General features: G+C 40.2%; 1 protein-coding gene across 3 annotated transcripts; it reads right to left on the reverse strand.

The window, feature by feature from the left end:
• Positions 1-154: 154 nt before the first annotated feature.
• Positions 155-17,421, reverse strand: nadka (NAD kinase a). Of its 3 annotated transcripts, none has more exons than XM_041048507.1 (12): positions 17,283-17,421; positions 16,265-16,430; positions 13,328-13,411; positions 6,357-6,486; positions 5,940-6,048; positions 5,756-5,841; positions 5,550-5,652; positions 5,262-5,404; positions 4,492-4,591; positions 3,213-3,370; positions 2,820-2,902; positions 155-2,322 (listed from the first exon to the last, which is right to left on the reverse strand). In XM_041048507.1, the coding sequence occupies exons 2-12, from the start codon at positions 16,414-16,416 to the stop codon at positions 2,175-2,177; spliced, it is 1,296 nt and encodes a 431-aa protein (XP_040904441.1). In that variant the 5' UTR covers positions 16,417-16,430; positions 17,283-17,421; the 3' UTR covers positions 155-2,174. The 3 variants fall into 3 exon arrangements, with proteins under 3 accessions (XP_040904441.1, XP_040904431.1, XP_040904448.1); XM_041048497.1 differs by lacking the exon at positions 17,283-17,421 and adding an exon at positions 17,121-17,254; XM_041048514.1 differs by lacking the exons at positions 13,328-13,411; positions 16,265-16,430; positions 17,283-17,421 and adding an exon at positions 9,687-10,090.
• Positions 17,422-20,230: the final 2,809 nt, after the last annotated feature.

Here is a 20,230-nt window from a genome sequence, read left to right on the forward strand (position 1 = left end):
AAACATCTGGACATTATGTCTGAAAAGATATGTAAGGTAGGCCACCTCAAAATATTCAGCAAAGGCTGTGCAGTGGCAGACTTGTAGAAAACTGCTAAGAAAGGACGCAGCCAGGTCTGCAATGATTCAATCCCTCAACAGAGACACACACACACACAGATCATTAAACCACCTGCAGCTCACAGACATTGGTCTATAAAAACTACACAGAGTTCAGCTATGGCTTAAAGGATGTTTGAAAAAACAGATGTTAAAAAGACGCTAAAGACATCTGAGCTGTCGTCTCTTTGCCTGGAATGAAAATCACTTGACATGTCATCCAACGCCCTCACTACATGACTGCAGGACAGAGATACTAAGGAACAGACTACATAATTCAGTTAGTGAATCAAGTGTCATGTGCTGCAGACAGCAAAGACAAGTCGATGTGGTTATAGTGAAAATGCACAAACCACAAATCTGTGCAAGAGTGTGATTTAAGAAAAAAATACCATAATGTAAACCTTGAAAAATAATATTTCTATACATTAATGATACCAGTGTTTAAGGCACAGTCTGTACACTTGGGGCCTCTATTGCCAAGTAGATGTACTGTAAATCTGCTCTTCGTCAGGATGCACCTGAACATGTAAAACAACGTTTATCATTCAGTGATGGCATTTCATCAGTTTGTCCTGATTTAATTAACAGAATTCAGGAAAGTTTTCCTTTTTCTTTCCAAAGAATTTTTAGATAAAAGTGCAACCCGGCCTTCACCTCTACTGAGAGAACTAGCTTTTGTTGTTTATAAAGTAGTAGCTGTGTCTCTGCCATCTGTCTCAAAGATTAAAAAGTGCTAGAACAGACTTGATAACACCCGTCAATAGTACTGCAATACTGTAACTGCCATCCACAACTGACCTTGCGTGTTTTAGTCCAAGATCATCCCAAGAAAAGCTGTTCGATTACTAGTCTAACAACTTTTGCTTACAGCCTGCATCTTGACAAACTTCAGTTTCCACAGTATACAGACAGAGAACACACAGGAGCAATCGTGGACCAACAGTAAGGCCAAACTCCATTAAAAAATCCACCATTTTAACATGCTTACACATCAGAACATGGTATTTTGGGGAATTTTACAGGCTCCTGATAATGCTGCATATTTCTAACATACAAACAGGTAGGTAGTTACTTATAATCCTGGTAATCCTTGTTCTCTGAGTAACATGAGTGAGTTTTATTAGGCTTGATGTTTAGATTTGTTTACTATGGGGCCCCAGAGTGTTCAATAAATAGTGAAATAATTTAGTAAATTACAAAAACTCAACTTTTATTTTAAATGGAACATTATTTCAACATTTTTTCATACTAACTAGTGTTTAAATTTCATTTTTTCTTCATTATAAAAATTATTTCAAAATGGCTTTTTTCAGAAGTCTATTTCATATTTGCATTTTTCTTAATGACACTTTTATTTCAAAATTTCAGCCAATCACATGGCTCCAACCTCTCAGCAAGACTCTGTTAGCAACTGACAGCTAGCTAACAAGCTCCTGTTGGCTAAAACAACCAAAGACTATAGTAGATAGATAAGTTATGTGTCGTCCTCTGAGGGATATCTGTGACAACACAGATAACTCTGAATTAACCAGCTGGCTGTGGTTGGTAACACTGGCTTTTCACTTTGATGATGAGTAATGGTCAAAGCCTACGAGACAAACTTAGCTAGTTAGCTAGGTAGCATTTGTAAAAGTTTACAGACTGAAATAAAAATGAAATAACTAAAACTGTTGCTATAAAAAAGACAAGACTGTTATGTTATGATAATGATTTGAGTTTCAGTCATTTCTTAAATTATTTCACTTATTTATATTTTACGCAAGTTATTCCTGATTATTTCTTTTTAAATGCCTTAGTTATTTAATTCACTTAAATTTAATTGAAGACTGGGAATTTCATGTTTCACTCTGTGCTCTTTGGCCCAATACTTGTTAATTTACCACAGTACTCTATGGAGTCATTTTAATATGAACATGAAGGGCAGCACTAACATGACAGGCATTTGTTGTATCGAGTTTGATGAGGCCTTCCATCCATAAAAGACAAAACGGCACACAGCACCGTCAAGCTAAAACCAAGACCTTGGGATCATAGAGACCTTGGAGAAGACCCTGAAGATCGTGGAATCGGCCTCAGAACTCCTCATCCTCTGAGCTGAGGTAGTTCTGCTTCTTCCTCACGTTCCAGTGTAAACACTGGGCCAGGCTCTCAAACCAGTCATTGACTGGGTCCCGGAAACAGATGGAGGGAACGGGGAAGCAGGAAGTGGTGATGGTAATACTGGAAAAGGGATGTGAAAAAGAGAATCAAAGTCTGAGAAGGTGTCATGCTTCAAAGGCTGCAAGCTGAACGAGGAAAGAAATGTACAGGTATTTGTAATCATTAGAACACAAAAGGAGGTGTTGACATCAGATGGAGTAACACAACTTCCTCGTGAAGCAACACTGGGTATTTGTTGAAAAATACTTCACTAACTCAAAATGACTGACAGCTCATTTCAAGAAGCAGACAGGTGGGTTGGATGGGTTACATAAAGGAAGAAGCAGGATCTGGTACAAGGGACACTCCTGGCCCCAAGCCCATTAAGCAGGTTGATAAGGTTATGTAACAAAGCCTGGAAGTGTTGAGGCAGCTGGTGAGGGGGTTAAACTCATTATCCATCACCAAATCTGCTGGGCTTTATTTTGACTTATTTACTGCTGCTTCACCCATGTTGTCTCTTTTGTTCATTGTTGTGTGTGGCTGAGGTGTGATGACTGACTCGTGTGTGAACTAACCTGTCTCCGTGGCAGATCTCTTGTCTCTTTCTTCCATCAAATGACACCCAGGCTGTGTTTCTGGCATCACATGACAGCATTATCTAAACAAAAAAGACAAAGAATAGAGAAAAGTCACAGGAAGAAACAGTTTTGTTTGCATGGCTCAGAGAAAACATGTCCTCACGGCTCAGTTCAAATGAAATTTACTCATTCTTAAATTCAAAATACAGTCAGACGAAAAAGCTAAAACTTATGATTAGGATCTTCATCAAAATGTTACTTGTGTAGGCGTTGTCCCTCTTGCATGTGAAAAATTGATTGTTGAGGAAGAAAATGCTAAAAGCTTTGACATCTGATATCAGTGCAAGCCAAACCACTTCCCTGACAGACTCAAACAGTCAGTGGAAATACCTTGAGCTCCACCCCGGCAGGCACCACAATGGGTCTGAAGGAGAGTGAGTGTGGGCAGATGGGGGTGATCATGATGGCCGGGACATTGGGATGGATCATGGAAGCTCCTGCTGCCACAGCATACGCTGTACTTCCTGTAGGTGTAGATACTATCACACCTGAGGACACACACATGCACAGACTGTGTTAAGGCACATGACATTCATACAGCTACTTAACAGTCACCTCAGGAGGTGACAGCGTGACCACATGGCAAACATCTCCCCTCTGCCACAGGCATTAAAAAGGTTCCTGTATTTCATTTTCATTTTTCACAATAAAAGTTTTTTTCTCTACAAATGCCAACTTGTTTGAAAACTTAAATACACCTGGCTTGATAAAATGGTACTTTTATTTTTACATTTAGCACTATTACATTTAGCACTAATTTAGACATACATTATTATTCATTAACATTCCAACAGGCATTGAACAATGGATGTTTTAAAGGCAAATGTCACCTCTGTGCTAAGTGGCGCGTAGGTTTTACTTTTTTATAACAATACTTCAAGAGGACTTAATATACTACTATACCCCATTGAAAAAAAAACAGAAACAAATGAAGTTGTATTGTTGCTGGTGGATTACATGTCCATGTTGTTTGGTTTAACATTACCTGACTGATGACCAGCTTAAACCGGTACCATTTTCATTAGAACATGGACTATGGTGACAAAGTGCAGGGCGGGGTGCGTATAAAGCTTACTTGCAAGTAAGTCAATAAATATTTTGTTCAGCTGCAAACAACCTACAATTTCTCAAGTACTTTACAGCATAATTAAGTGTGACTCGCTTGGAAGGGTTTGACTACTAATTACTATTTTGACAGATGTGAATCTTTTGTGTTCTTCAAATATTTTGCTTAAGTGTCAAACTAGAATTTTTCTGTATATGTATTGTTTATTTAATGAATGCCCTGTCTAACACAACAGTGATGTCTAGAAACGTCTGTACAAAGTGCACTGCTTGCTGGGAGGTGAAAGGTGCAGAGACTAAACTTTGCCCCATCCACATTTATCCATATCTTGTTGTGGCTGCCAGAGAGATTTCACATTAAATACCAGTCAGTCCTGGAAATGAAAGTGCATGCTTGGCATCCTTAAGAACACATAACACTGATCTGATTTATGTGTCGGCACTCTCTGACTCTGGACTTGTTAAAAAGTAGTGGTACGTCACGTCTGAGTATTTACATTTTCCCAGACCACGGGAAAGAAAGACAGGTAATCTGCACACTCACCGTCTCCCTGCACTGTGGTTATCAGGTGTCCATCCAGGAACAGGTCAACATTGGAGAGATAGGAGGAGGGTCCTCTGTCCACCACCACCTCGTTCAGAACCTGAAACACACAGAGGGAACACAGGTTTACAGGTTAACTTTTGCAGTCTGCCATAAATTCCTGTGTCTGCATTACACTTGAAATGATATCAGTGACAGCATCTGCAGTCACTGAGCAAAAGCTTAAAAAGACTCTCAGGTCACACTCATCCACAACTGAAAACATCAGCTGCCTCTTCTCTCAAGGAAGATTTTCAGCAGTAAAACCTCAAACCTGCAGCCAGAGCTACATTCCATGTTACAGAGACATTGTTTGCTCATTTGGGTCTTGACCAACAGGTTCAAAGCCCACAGGCATCAGATTGAAGACAGCTGAGTCATTATGAGGACAGAGATCACATGGGTGAGTGGTTTTGGTGTTAAAATATTTACAGGGTAGAGTCTGACTGCTAAAGGTTTTTTGCCCCCTTTTCTCTCTGTCATAGTAGTCACAGCAAATATTCATGTAATTATATTTTTACTGTTGTTGTTAATGACTTTCCACCCTGGATGTTATCTGCCTCCAGTCACTCTACAAAGTGTTGGGAGAAGCCGATCATCTCCCTGGGTTGGTGCGTACTTCCTCCAACGTGAACTGATGAGCAGAGCAATCCTTCACGTTCAGAGACATCAGATGTTTTTTTCTTACTACCAAGTGATAACAAAGTACTGGTTTAAAGTGCTGATGTTACCTGATACTGCATGGCTTTGCGGCTACTTTCGATGTCCCCATTGGTCAGGATGATGCCCTTTTCGTCCACTCTGGCCTTCTTCTCCCAGTTCTCTTTAAGCACCCGGACCTTCAGGCGACTTCGCAGGACAATGGCTGCATTACCTATAAAGAATACACACGCAAATATATGAAGTTTCCATTTGTAAATGAAAATTGGAGCATGACATATGCTTTGCACAAATGAACAGGAGCGGTTTATGCTGCAGAAAGACCGAGGCTGAGAAACGAGTTAGAGAACATTCAGTACCTTCAATAATTTGGGTGACCTGAGACTGGTAGGTGTCAAATTTGAAAGGAGTCAGGAAGCCCAGGGAGCCCAGGTGGAAGGCCATAACTGGTGGAACGCTCTCCTACAAACAAACAAACACAGGAAGGAAGGAGAGGATTGTGAGGTCAAATCAATAAATGTATAAACCCACATAGGCTGGTTTTAAAGTGACGGCTGCTGAATACCTGGAAGAGCGAAGATGCATACAGCAACGTCCCGTCTCCGCCAAGACAGATGATGAAGTCTACACGATTGGAGATGTCATCAAGATCTAAAAAAAAAAATCAAAGCAATAAAGCATTTAATGGACTTATACAAAAGCCAGTGCCCTTAGTAATCACAACAAAGATGACTGACTGGTTTTCATACCTTCTCGGAAAGTGCAGAATTTCTTGGTAATGGCCCCGAAGTTTTCATCTCCTGAAATAGCTGGGTCTTCCAGAACCTTTTTTTCTACGTAAACAATCATGTTTTTCACCTACAACAACACAAAAGTACACAAGAAAAGAAACAGCAGCTAAATGAACATTTCCTTCAAAAAAATCAGTATGTAATTACACCATATCCATGCAAAGGATAACGTGCTCATGTGGCTTAATGATCTCCTCAACCCATTATTTTCAAGGTTAACACTAACATAAGGTTACAACATAACACTACAACATAAGGTTCATTAGCTTGATCCCTCACCAGCTTCACACCCACAGACACTGCCTCTTATGTTCATGGTTTAATGCCTGTCGCAGTCTGTGGTTCACACTGGGTGCTGTCAGTATGTGGTCGTACCTCGGTGAGAAATTTGCAGAGCTCTTTGAAAGGCTGAAGCAGACTGGCATCTCGGATCTTCTTGATGACAAGGACACTTTTTGGTGGCTTGTTCCACGTCAGTCTCTGGCTGGCGGGATCCTGAATGTGCCTGAAAACAAAAACACAACTTTGACCTCAGGAGGGCAAAACAGACTCAACAATCCCTTGTCAAGGATTCACCAGGAACAAAAAAAAACCAAAAAAAAAAAAAAAACCCAAAACATCTAAATCACAATAAGATCTTACAGCAGCTAGGACCTGAACATTGAGCCTCAGATCTTAGCTGATGTAAGATCTGTTAACTAACTGCAGCTTTGCACTATTTGTCATAACCTGGACTGCTTAGTACCTATCCAATTAGAGACATCGGCTTAAAGTCTAGTTCTGTTTTCAGTCACTGTACCGTACTGCTGACCCCCATGTGTCGTCTGCAGGGCCTTCACCTTAACTCAACCTCTGACAGAGATCGTGAGATATTATTAGCACAATGTGAAATGTTTAAAAAAAAAGACACATCTGTGAAAAAGGCAAGATAAAAATGGGAGAGGGGTGTTTTGAGAGAAAAAAAAATGAGGAGAGAAAAAGTCAGCTCTTAAAGCTGCTGTGCATTCTGGGATGGCAAGCGAGGAGCCACGAGTTGTGAGGACAAAGGTTCTCAGAGTAAAAACACACTATAAAAAAAAACGACTTAAGTAAGAGCAGGCATGAAAATCTGAACTGCCCACTGGCACAAACCAAACCAAATCATATGGAAAATGGGTAAGAGCTGAAACTGCCAAGGGGTCCAAGTCTAGGATTATTGACCAACACAGGTCTGTTGACTTGACTTAGCTGCGTCTCGGTTATATATATACACTGTTAGGAACGTTACTGATTGTACAACAGGCTGAGTCTGCTTCTTACACAAGAGTTTATTTGTGTGATTGATATGATTATAGCTATGAAGCAGCCATTTTCACGTAACAGAAGTGAGCTTTGTTAAATGTTTGTATTGCCTCAGTGTCAGCATTAACTGAACAACAGTGTTGAAAAGATAAGTCCAGATTTTTAAGAAAAAAGTCATCAGATCAAACTGCCCTAACTAATGTTCAGGAAGAAATCCAAACTATCACAAACACATCTACGTGTCTACGTCTTTTTCACTTGAATGTAAGTCATGGATTTGAAAATACTGTGCTGATGCTAGCAACAATCTTACACAACACACCTCTTTAGTCCATCTACTAAATCTCTATAAAATATCTAATTGGAGTCACATTGCCAATACATAATCTATATCTGCGGGCGGGGCTATCCTGACACAGGCTGTCCACATAGCCAAACACTGTACCTCATGGCCATTTTCTCTGCTTTAAATAGCTTGTGAATTAGCATCAGTGTCACACTATGACATTTACGGCAATCACATGAGGAGAATGGCAGTTTCAAGCCCCGTTAAAAGCAGCTGTATCCATCAGGTGACGTCACTGAGGCTGAATGAGAGAACGAGGAAATGATTCCTGGTTTGCATCTGCACAAGGAAACAAATCATTTGACTCGATTTAATTCTATCAGAAAACAAAAGTGACTAATTCAACGTGTCAATAAAGCTGTGTGGACAGCTCAAGCCCACAGTGGTGGTGAGTGTGTGTGTGTGTGGTGGGGGGGTTACATTCAATATATCCAGTTGTCATAATATGAAACTGAAGTGTTATGAAGCTAAATGATTTCTGAGAGGTATTACACAACAACGTATTACAACAGCTCATGTGAGTCCATGCATCTTATTACTGCAGCGGTGGCTGAGCATCACTTTTCTTCTCCGACAAAAATGTGCCTATTTTGTCCTTAACATGTTGTTTTTCTGTCTGAATAAATCTTGATAAATATTTACTAGTGTGAAAGACCTTTTACTTATTGTTTCCCACTGATCATATATGTACCACAAGGGAAAGCCAATGTGCTATGGAGAATCAACATTGCGTTCACACCATGTCAGATTTACTGCAAATACTTGAGGTTTACGGCTCCGTAAAAGGGTTAATAAGTCATTTTTTGGAGGGCGTCTAATGAATTTTTTGTCTCAACACCGGCCGCACATGTGGCAACCGCTCTGCTATTGTTGGTAGTCCAAGATAAATATTAAAATTATCAGATAGACTCTAAATCAAACACAACAACGTGAAAGTCATTGTGATTACTTGGACGTTGTGCCAACAGGAATTAATCCTGCTCTTTCACTTCTTGTGAACTGACCTCTGACAGAATGACACACGAGTCTGCAGGTTTCTTCTACACCTGAGGACCCTGAGAGGACAACGTATTACAGCCTGTGAACTCCTGCAAACTCTGTGATACTCAAAGTAGTTTGTGACCAGTGCTTCAATTAAACACACACACACACACACACACACACACACACAGAAAACTCCTCTCAGCAAACATACAATGTAAGAGAGAAGCATCATTATAACATATCCTGTTCCTGTTTTTTTTTTTTTTTGAACGCTCAAAATGTATGAAATCACCAAACAATATTTTAGAATCAAAAACATCACAAACTAAAGCCTTGAAATTCCCACAGGTGATTTACAGAAGTATACTAACCACTAGTATCAGACTGCATTGTGTGTAGAGGTTATTGTGTCCATCCCTGTGGCACCTAAACTTCTAAAAAAAAAGTGCTCCAGTTGGAAGAAAACACCAACATTTCATAAAATATTTTCTAAATTTAGTGAACCTCAATGACCCAAATGTGGGCAAATACAAATAGGAAACAGAAATTGCGTGAGGCTGGGTTTCAAATACAAACACAAGACTCAAAGCAAAACTTCATTAGCATTTGAAAAGGAGACGAGCTGTGCTCTATTCATGCACATTTTCTCCTCTGACCACCTCAAAGCATCCACACCCTGACCTTCCGTTTCATTCAACAAACCCCGCTCTGTCCAAATCACAGAGCCTTGATGTTACAACAACATGAATGTGATAACACGCACGGACACTTCAGTGTTCCAACTAACACTTGATACAGTACAACCAAACTCTGATATATATTTTTTAAAAATCTACCACAAAACTTGGGACAAATATAATCCTTGTTAGCTTTCTTCCCTTTTCTTTAAAAAACAACCCCAAGAAAAGGAAGACATTATTCTCAGCTCTGACATGACAGTTAATATTACTATTAGCTCACAAAAGTGAAGCCCTCTGAACATCTGGCTGGCAGTAATTCATACACTGCCTGTTGGTGCCACTTAATATTTCACATATCAAACGTGTTCTCTCTGCTGAGAAACAGACAGCGAAGATGCTAGACACTCCTCTCACCATTTCCACACTTTGTTCTCCTCGTGGTTCCCAGGTGTGTCTTGCAGCGCGCACTGGTTGAACTTCATGACTGTACACATGTAACAAGGATGCTGGCTTTCAGGTCGACTCAGCTGGAGAACAGGGCTCTGTCCACGCGGTGCACTCTGTCAAAACAACTCATTCTGCCTTCAGCAACTTCCTCGAATGCTCCACATTGTAGAGCTGCAGCAGCAACAGAGTCTGTTCGCTTCTTGCGGCCAAGCTGTGAGTCAGCGACCGGCTGACGGCTGACTGAGAGGCTGAGTGAGGCTGAGAGCCTCTCCATGCACTATGGTCAGGTTCTGGTATCAGCTACCAACCCCTCGAGCTGGAAACACTGTGTCTATATTTGTTCCCGTGAGGACTTAACACTAAAGCTTCCTGGTGCATTCCCCTGCTGAATTAAAGCTCTCACTCATCTTAAGGTTGACTTTATCTCAGCCCCCGCCCACTCTGCTGAGCTGAACACGCCTATCACATGGAAGGGCTTTCCTTATTGGACAGGTGTGATTCACTGAAACACAACAATGACACGGCTGTTCCTAAGACTAGTACAACCACAGTAATGACAGGTATTATAGCTCAGTGAGCTCAGTATTGTTCCACATTTATTCTTTCTTTTTAAGTCTGCTATCTTCCAGTTACGCAACACTGTCAAACTTCAGCTCTTACAAATGAACCAACTGATGTATTTTTCTGTCAGGCTTCAGAAGAACACCACCTTCACGTTACTGCATGTGCATTTTTGAGGAAGAGGCTGTATGGTCTGGTGAGCTGCAGGTGGGGGAAGTCCAGGGTGAAATATATCAACAGGGCCACGTGAGTAAGTGATGCAATTATGTATTATGGGAATACAACAGGATGTAATTGAGCTTCCTAATGTCGCATTACGGTCACCATAATGAATTAAGCAGTTCTGTTAATGTAAAATATCACACTTTTGAGATAATGCACAATATAAGACTTCTGAGAACAAACCTTCTAACTTATTGATGGTATTCATCTTTATCTACAGTACTAAGGACATGTGGTAGCTGCATAACATCATCCTCAGGATAAACGGGCCATGCAGTGTAACTTTCACGTGTTCTTATACTTTCAGGAAAGCCTGAACCAAAGATTTAGCACCTACATTAGTATGTATTATGTATGCTGACACTATATGTATCATCTTCACTGGCTGCCAATCTGTGACTTGCTTTTTACTCTCACCAGGCAATTTTATCTCATCCATAGGTCTTTCATCTCTTCTTTTTCTATAATGTCACAAGTTGCCATGATAGCGATCATTTAGACATGAAGGCTGTTCCAACTACTTTCCAGGTCAGACTACAAAGACAAAACAACGACAGCTGCATATGCTTTTGATTGGGACGAATTTGCATTTATAATTGTGCATGAATGTGGAAAACATGGCAGAGGTTTTGTTTTACAAGGTGAAACTGTGGTAATTAAAGTTGTTAAACTGACAAACACACAGGTCCAGATTAAATAAATCCCTCCTGTGTAACTGGCTCTAGGTAAATTCTCTTTCTTTTTAATCGTCAAAACGTTCTGGTGACAAAGTAAGCAAATCCTCGACTGGACAGCAGATACTCAGTAAGCTGTAAGGCTTGACTCTGAAGAAGTGAAAAAGACTAAATGTGGGACATAGTGTACTGACATGTCTGCCTCTAAAGAGACTACTTGGCTCATTGTTGTGTTTCGTTTCAGGGTGTGTTTAGGGCGTCGGTGGCCAACCTGAAGGGTGGAAACTCTCTCTGTAGTGGAACAACAAATGCTTTCCAACAATTTATGCTAAAAGCAATACAAAAAAAAAAAACAAATGAAAAAAACAAGGTGTCTGTGACGATCTATAATGAGCAGTAGTACAACCACACCCTTCCACAGAGAACGAATGAAGTGACCAGTGTTGGTTTCCTGTCCTGAAGGGTGAAACAGCAACTACTTCACTTTCATATTTGGTGCAATAACACCTTCTTTTATTTCTTCATGCAGTAAAGCACAATACCCACTGTCTGCAATCAAGCAACGTCAGTACATTTGCACAGTGTTTCTCTGTGGAACTAGGTCACCCTAAAAGTACTTCAGCCTCACCTTTGTTTTGGAATAAAGATAGCCTGGTTTTGCTACTTTTAACCTGTCCAGCAGCTTTGAGGAAGCTAATCCTTCAATTACTGTTGCCTAAAAACAAACAGTGCTGGAAACCACTTATGTGACTATGGGGGGAGTTAAAAAGGCCAACAGTCCGACCAAGCTCTGACAGGAAGACACCAACAGTCTTTCATATCTCCGCCTGGTGATTTACTATATAGATCTATGCAGCAGTTTCAGTAGGTGAACACAATACAGTAATGTGACCTCCTCTTATCTATAACACAATCCAAGGCTACAGCTCAGCAACAATTAAACACCTGTGTACGTTTGTGAAGTAGTCAGCCTCCGTAGATCATCTGCCAGAATGTGGTGCTGATAAAATCTTCTAGTAATTTAAGGCCCACGTTGTATATAATGAATAGCATTACATACTGAATCTAGATTGGTAAGTGCATGGTACTACATCTAAAGGGCTCATAAATGTATTAAATGAACCTACAAACAAAAATAAACAAGATTATGAATCTGACCAGGCATTTAATGTCAACTTTCTGTACTGGACAGTCTTTGGAGACACATTTCAGTTACTATGGAAAAAAAAAAAGGTCAGTATGCATTTCTACAGATTCCAGGGGCTTTTTGTTGTCAGTCTGGTCTACAGCAAGTCACACACATGCTCATTTGGACAGAAGTCAGGTGACTTGACCAGTCAAGGACAATGATCCTTTAAATTCCAGAGCTGCCCTGTCTCAGTGTTTAGGATGGTTGTCCTATATATATTTATATAAATATAAATATAAATATATATATATAATGCGTACGTGACATTGCCATACAGTGTGTGGCAACCTTTTTTTTTCTTTTTTAATTTGGACGTTACATAAGAGGATATTAGGAAATTTAAGTGGAAGAGTGGGCTCATAAGGTTAAAATGTTAAACAGCCAGTTTAGGAGAAGTTTACCACATACTGTAAAGTGGTAAGCTGTATTTAGCAGTGACACAGGAAACACGCAGGGGACGATGGGTTTAACCTGCTCACATCACAAACAAGTTTGTGATGGGAACCAGATTAAAGATATACATTTGCCAGATTAAAGAAATACATTTAATAAATAACATATTATTTTTTTAAATAGTAACCTTTGCCAAATAAGCAGCTAACTGCGCTCTAGTTAAATCAGTAGTGTCCAATTCCACAAAGTTCCACAGACACGGTTAATATTTAGAGTTACAGCTCAGTTGTAACACTGCAAATATTGTCAATGAAATATTAACCGTTACTGTGAAGCAGTAATTTATGATGAGATGTGATTTTAGTTGACTAAAACTGAGAACCAGTTTGCTCCCTGCATCTTTGGATACTGGTGGACCTGGTGTTGAAGGTTTAACTAATGACCAGCAAGATCTAAAAGCACCAGCAAACGGCCTTCAGGGTTTTTAGTGTTTAACAGGTTAAACCCTCATGACTGTTACATACAAACACTCCTTATGAGGTAGAAACCACTGACTCTGTCCAACTTACATTACAGCGTGTGGATTCTGGAGCATGCACGCCTTCGGGCCGAACGTGGTCACAGGGCTTGGTCCATGAAGTGACTGAGTTCTCCTGAAAGAGAGTGTAAAAAGAGACATATTCAGGTTTAAATTAAGGAAGCTGCTGGGCGAGTATGCAGATGAAGAGCACTACGATTTGTTAAAGAAAAACACAATGGCTTTGAAGTGCATTTTTTTTAAACGGGTAAAAGAAGAAGTGAAAGTTTCATTTTATTTCAGGTGCAATATGAAAGATAACCTCATAACCTCTTCTACTGCATTCACAGGACAGAACGGGAAGGACAGTCAATGCTGTGCATCCTTTGTAGCTCATGATGGAGGCCTCTGAAATTTCTGCATTACTAAATTTTCTGACCAAATGAATTTCACTTTCATTTCTTTGTTTTTAAATAAAAAAAGAGAAATGAAGAGACGGTGATTAAGACATTTAGAATCAGAGCCTGGGCCAAAACACTTCCACATTTTAATTATTTATTATTGCAGCACTTTAATGCTGAACAATGAGTCTGATACCATGTAGTGTACTAGTCTGTATTTCACAATTGTTGGCAAAAGGTAATAAAGCATTGTGAAACATTTGAAAAACAAACACTTCTATCTATCCTATTTGCAGAACAAACACTGTATCAGTAAATGATGAAACACACCCCAACAGTTTTAATAACCATTAACATGACAGTGTCAGATGTCTTAATCTGCTCTGGAGCTCATGTGCACAGAAAGGCTGCTCTCTGGTCAGCGATGTCGAGCTGTGAAGCAAAACAAGACGGCTGCCTCGAACTACAGCAGCTTTCATGCTGGGTCACATCACTCGGCCAACAAATCCTCTTAGCAGTCTGATTCTGCAAATTCACCATCTGTCATTTACCGGGCCTTTAAAGCTGCGTTAATCAATATTTTCATATTAACGTTGAACAAAATGAATGTGTGTAACGTGACAGGAGATGCTCAGGAGTGACAAATCAAAACTCTTAAGTGTTTTCAAGCCTTTTTTTAGCTCAGTGTTTTGGTATTAGCCCGGAGGCACAAATCCAGTGGCTTGATAGTGACTGTAGGCAACTGTTTGCTAGCACTTTAAATGTGTCAGTGTTGAAGGGCGGGAGTCAACCAACAAAAATTCTGGTTGACTGAAATTGTACCCACTCATCTGCATGTTATCTGTAGATCACTAAATCGGCCACAGTGCCCTGAGGGCTCTCTACCTGGTCATCTTATCAGTGTAATTTTAAATAAACATTAATAGTTAGTTTTGGCAGCAAAACAATTTAAAATATGCCAATTCTGCTATGTTCAAAGCCTCAAGCTTTGACTGACAAAAGTTGACGGAGCATCCTAACGCAGATGAGTTAACCTATCATTTTTAGATGACAGGGCATGTTGGTTGTTGACTTGTCATATGCAAACTGCTGTTTGCAAAGTTTACACCCAACTATTTGTTTTGATAAAATACAGCCGCACCAATGACTTCTTTGACATGATGTCAACGAGTTTGGAGCCGACTCTGTGCAAACGTCCAGTAAATGTTAAATAAGTTAGACATTGAACTCTCCGCGAGGTTGGGTGAGTTCAAAGTAGTGAAAACAGGAGTGGTACCAAAACACCCTGATTAGTTTTTCAACTAACAGTTAATCTATGTGTTTAATCCCATGATAGTAAAATATCCATGTGATACTTATGATAGTAAAAAGCTAACAATAGGCTAATTTGAACTAAAAGAAATAAAATACCACCAGTATTACACTCAGAGATTATTTAGCCATGTTAAATGTTAAACTCCGAATATAAATGATCAGCTTGGATCAATCTCAGACTTTATGTCAGGCTTTTGACCAAACAAAATTACATTCAAATCCCAAGCACCTTTCAGCCAAGGGAACCCACTTCCCTCATGTTCGGTGTTTTTTTCCCCTACTGCCCTATAATCACAAAGTAACTCTTCTGTCAAATGTCACAAAAACGAGAAGTGTCATTGACAAATTAGGAAAAACTCAATAAAACTGTATTTGTGGGAGTGTGTTTCAACATCTTGTGTGAGTGTAATCTTTGAGTGACTGGTTAGTTAATAATGTCACAGTTCAGATTGGTGCTTTGAAGACGCTGTTAAGACAGGTCCGCATCTCTTCACTTCTCCTTATGAGAAACTTCATCACAGTTGCTAAAACACACAAAGTCCTTGCAACACCCACAGTGACCAAACGTTTCAGGCTTCATAGGTTCTGTTTCTTTAAAGTCATTCGTGTGACCGTTGTCACAAATGCAACACAGATCATGTCACAAGGCTGTTTCAGGCATTTCCCAAGCAAACTAGAGCAACAGCAGCTGTTCTTAAAAACCCCCACAGCAGTAACTCAGCCAGGTTTTTGTGCTGTGGCAATGAGCTCTACTAAATCAAAATCTTTATCCTTCAGGATCCGGCACGCCTAGATGTGCTCATTCAAGCTGAACACATCTAGGTGTGCCTGAACACCTGAACAAGTGTTGGTGTGTCCTGGTGTCAGTCGTCTGAATTGACACTCATATCTCAGATTCTGTCAAGCGAGTGGTAACGACATAACATTTTAATGCTTCACATTATGTGAAACCGACACATGGACTGGATTGGATCCTTAATAACACCAAGATGCAAACCCAGATATGTTTGCTTTAAGATTAGTTCACACAAGGGTCACAAGTCTGATAAGTAAATAGCAACAAGGGTTTGGCAAAAGGGTGATTCTGAATCTACCAGTGAGATCCTACTCATCACTATAAATTCCTATTTTGTACTATTTTGGCCAGAACACAAGCTGGTTTAAAGCACAGTATAGGAGAAGATGGAAATAATGACATGCAGTTATCGGGAAATACAAGTGTCAGTATTTCTGGTTTGAAATAACTCTGTGTGGGCCCCCTCTTCCACACCTACCTGTACTCAGAGGAGCTGCTGGCTGAGGAGGTGCTCAGACTGCGGGTCTTCCTGTTGTGTCGAGCCAGGCCATGGCTGGTGACCTCCCCTCCATCACAGGTGGAGCAGCAGTATGGGGCAGCTTCCACTCGCACCTCTTCTCCACCGTCCATCTCAGGCAGTCAGGCTGCAAGTAGACAGACCAGGAACATCAATCATTCATGAAGCTCAAGTTAAATGTGAACAGGCAATGTGACAATCATTAGTCACTTTAGTTACACAGACAGCTCTCATCCAATCTCCTCTGCATGGAGAAAAAGCTTCCAAACTCCGTTGAAATAATGGCAATTTAACTGATGCTCCGTAAAAATGCACCAAACAGAACATTATTTCACATTTAGTATAAATGAAAAGAAAAGAATAACTCTACTTCTCTATAAATATAATTCGGCACTCACATAATTCACCAGGGCGCACATATGTCTGCAGATTTTCAACTTTTAATGCCATTGCCAAATTACAGAAAAACAATGCTCTGCAGTTGAAACAATTCAACAAGTGTATATATCGATAAGAAACTGCTACCGAAATTTCTGTTAAAATTCTGAGAAACTGAAGTTAACATGTAAAGCATAACATTAGCGAAGTGTTTTTATGTCTAATAAACTATATTGAGGTTTTCACTTGTTACATCATGTGAGGTTACATGTGAGGCATTACCAGCTGGATAAACAGCTATTACGTAGCTACATCGTTTAATAATCATGTTATGGCTAAGCGAGGCTAGCAGCTTTAAGCTAGGTAGTTATGCAAAAATATACATTTCTCAAAAGTCTAAATACTGATAAACGTTAGCGACAGCGAGACCTCCACCGACAGGCGGCTGTTGAACGGATGAATGGCGCCGGATCCAGATGGTAGAATATCCAAAGTGAGCTAACTAATAACGTTAAGCTAGTTAGCAAGCTATGCTAGTAGTTAGTCGTGTTCAACAAAAAAGCATTAATATGATCCACTTCCAACCCTGCCTGTTACCCACAAAGTTACAGGGGACGACACGAATCTGGAGCGCAGCAAACTGCCGTAGGATCAGTGCGTTGCCACCGATTCGGTGGATAATAACGTTACACCATCTTACTACACCAGAGAGCTGTCAACAGTCAGCTCATCGCTTCCTGACACTAACTGACCAATCACAGGCTCGCTGCTCGCCGACGTCATGTTGGACGAATGGTTCCCAAAGCTGTTTTGGGGGATTTAAAGTGTAACAGACTATTTAGGGCCCGAGCACGAAAACTCGTACGAGGTCCTATTGGTATTGGAATGATTCTTATTATGATTCTTCTTCTTCCTCTTCTTCTTCGTCTTCTTCTTCTTCTTATTTTTTTTTTTTTTTACCCCCCTCAACATAAAACAAAAACTCAACAAATTTTGCTCAAAATTGTCCCCTGACGAAAATTTTCGTTTGACACTGTCCATGCGACCGGGCGTGGCCAAACGGCTCTGCAGCGCCCCCTAAAGTGTGAAAATATTCACCGTAAGACATACGGACTTGAAAATCGGTACACAGATGCATCACGTTGAGACAAGAAAAAAGCCTCTTGGAGCAAAATTCCACGATGTACAGGATAACTTTTTACACACAGGAAATGAATGTATTTGTGGCTGTATCTCACACATACTTCATCTAATGTGGATGAAAAAAATCAGGCACAACGAGCATTTGATTCTGAACAGATTGATATGCTAATATGATGATATCGTCACAGGGCCACCTAATGGCAGTGGTTCATTTTTTTCTTTAATTAACTCCTCCTAGGGGAATCATCGGATGGGGCTGAAATCTTGTCATGTTGTTCTTAAGACACTATTGTCCAAAATGATCAAAAGCTTTTCTCTATGTTACAAGATGTGGGCGGAGCACCACCGCAAACTCACCCTCCGATTTGTGAAAATTAGGATTTTGGGTTTTTCCCACTTATCATCCATTCTGGCTAATATTCCGCCTTGAAACCTATAATCCCCTACAAGTCTTGCCACAGGGCACCGTTTTAGTTGGGCGTGATTGGTTACAAGCAGAACTGATTGGCACGGGTAACAGCCAATCAGCAGTGAAAGCTGTGCATGCACAGTGCTCACACACACGACAGAGAATAAGTTTTGCCGAGTGGACAAGCTCCGGAGCGCAGGTGTCGAATGTAAGTAAGGGCAGCAGACTCTCCCGAAATTGTAATAAAGACCCCATTTCTCTACAACTCACAACTACTAGTAACTTTACTGTGAGCCCAATAACGTTATATAAACAGAGCAGCAGCTCTGCTCGCTTGCAGTCCCTTCAGATGTGTGTTAATCACTGGAAACGTTGCAGATAATATGGAAACAGTGATAGTAGAAGTATGTGTGTAACTGTCTGAGAGACATTTTTCTTGAAATTTAATTGAGATGTTTATTTTACATTTTTGTCATAATTTCATTAATGTTTCAGTTCATGGTTATTAAAAACTGATTTTAAAAAAATGTAAGAACTAGGTTGTTAAAAAGATGACCTTAATTTGAAAATGATCCAAAATACACTACCTGTAGAAATATTGTTTGGTTGAAAAAGAAGTGTTGTTCCTTATGTAGGTTTAAGTTTATTTTGATTCAGAGTAATTGGTCACATGATCAGAGTTCAGAGGTCGCACCTGTGGCACTGTGGGGAGAAGCAGTACGGCGGCGGAGCGCGCCAACATGGCTACAAAAGAAGTACATACGGCCGCAAAATATTAATATACTGCATGGTCCAGGAGGCGCACACGGTAACCTTCATTTTGCACTTTTATATGGTTTTGTAATTGTTTATAATGTTTATGTGGCCTTGAATAGACAATTTAATATGTTTCTGCTGCTATGCTAGCTAGTCGGGACCTGTCTATGTTCGGGTATTAGCGCCCATGCTATTGTTGAGCCTGTCTAAACTCTGGACATTTTTTGAGAGACTCTAAAGAACAAGAAATGTGTATTTCAAACATTTTATGTCTTTATTTTGTAGTTTTCACGGTGTCTGCGGAGGAGGAAGTACGGTGGAATAAAACTCAAAAAGACATCTGTATGATGCGTGGCCATTATTTCTTTGGACCGGTGTAGTTACAGTGAAAACGTAACGCCAGTATGGCCAAGAATCCAGAGTGAGAGTTCAGAGTGAAAGTCCAGAGCAGCGGGTGTTCGTCCAGGAGAGAGAGGGCAGCGCAATCACCGGAGCAGCATGTGACCAGAGACGAGACCGGAGAAGAGGCGTGCCGATTGAGAGGACACGGGAGAGCCGCTCCTAATACCGGGTGGAGAGTATCGCGACTTCGCCACTAGAGGGCAGCATCAGCGCGACTACAGCTCTGCAAATATCCTCTTCAGGCTTCAGCGTGCAGTGACTGTTTCATCCCACCGCTGTCAACACAGAGGGCGGCTCTACTGACGGCGCCAGGTTTGACTGTACCATCTCTACTTCCTTATGGATAGTTTCTACAACTTCAAAGAAAGCAGTTATTCAAGAGAGGTACTGTGCAAGACAAGTCTTGTTTAACAAAAAAAAAAAAATACTGGTTCATTACTGAAAGAGTAATTGATTTTTCTTCATTGTTCCTGCTTTGTCAGTGTATTTGTTATTAATGTTTTAATGGTGTTTTTCTATCTGAAAGTTTGAATTCATAATCAAAGAAGTGAATTGGGCTGAAGGGCCGAAGAGGTTTAGTTGAGTTAATTGTTACTAAACATTAGTACTTTGACTACACTGATAACCACATAGTGGTAAAGGGTTTATTTGCATATTTAACAACAACTTTGTAAAAAGAGGTGCCTTTTCTAAATAGTGTCCTTTCAAAAAGGTACAATGTCACTTCATGAGGAAAAATCACTAGGTGTTGATTTAAGTGAACAAATAGAGTCCCTCCAAGAAGAATTGGCCAGTTTAAATGAACAATTAAAATCACAAACGGATGACACTGAAAAGGA

The sequence above is a fragment of the Toxotes jaculatrix genome, chromosome 2 (assembly GCF_017976425.1).
Source record: "Toxotes jaculatrix isolate fToxJac2 chromosome 2, fToxJac2.pri, whole genome shotgun sequence".
In the NCBI taxonomy this organism is placed as follows: Eukaryota; Metazoa; Chordata; class Actinopteri; family Toxotidae; genus Toxotes; species Toxotes jaculatrix.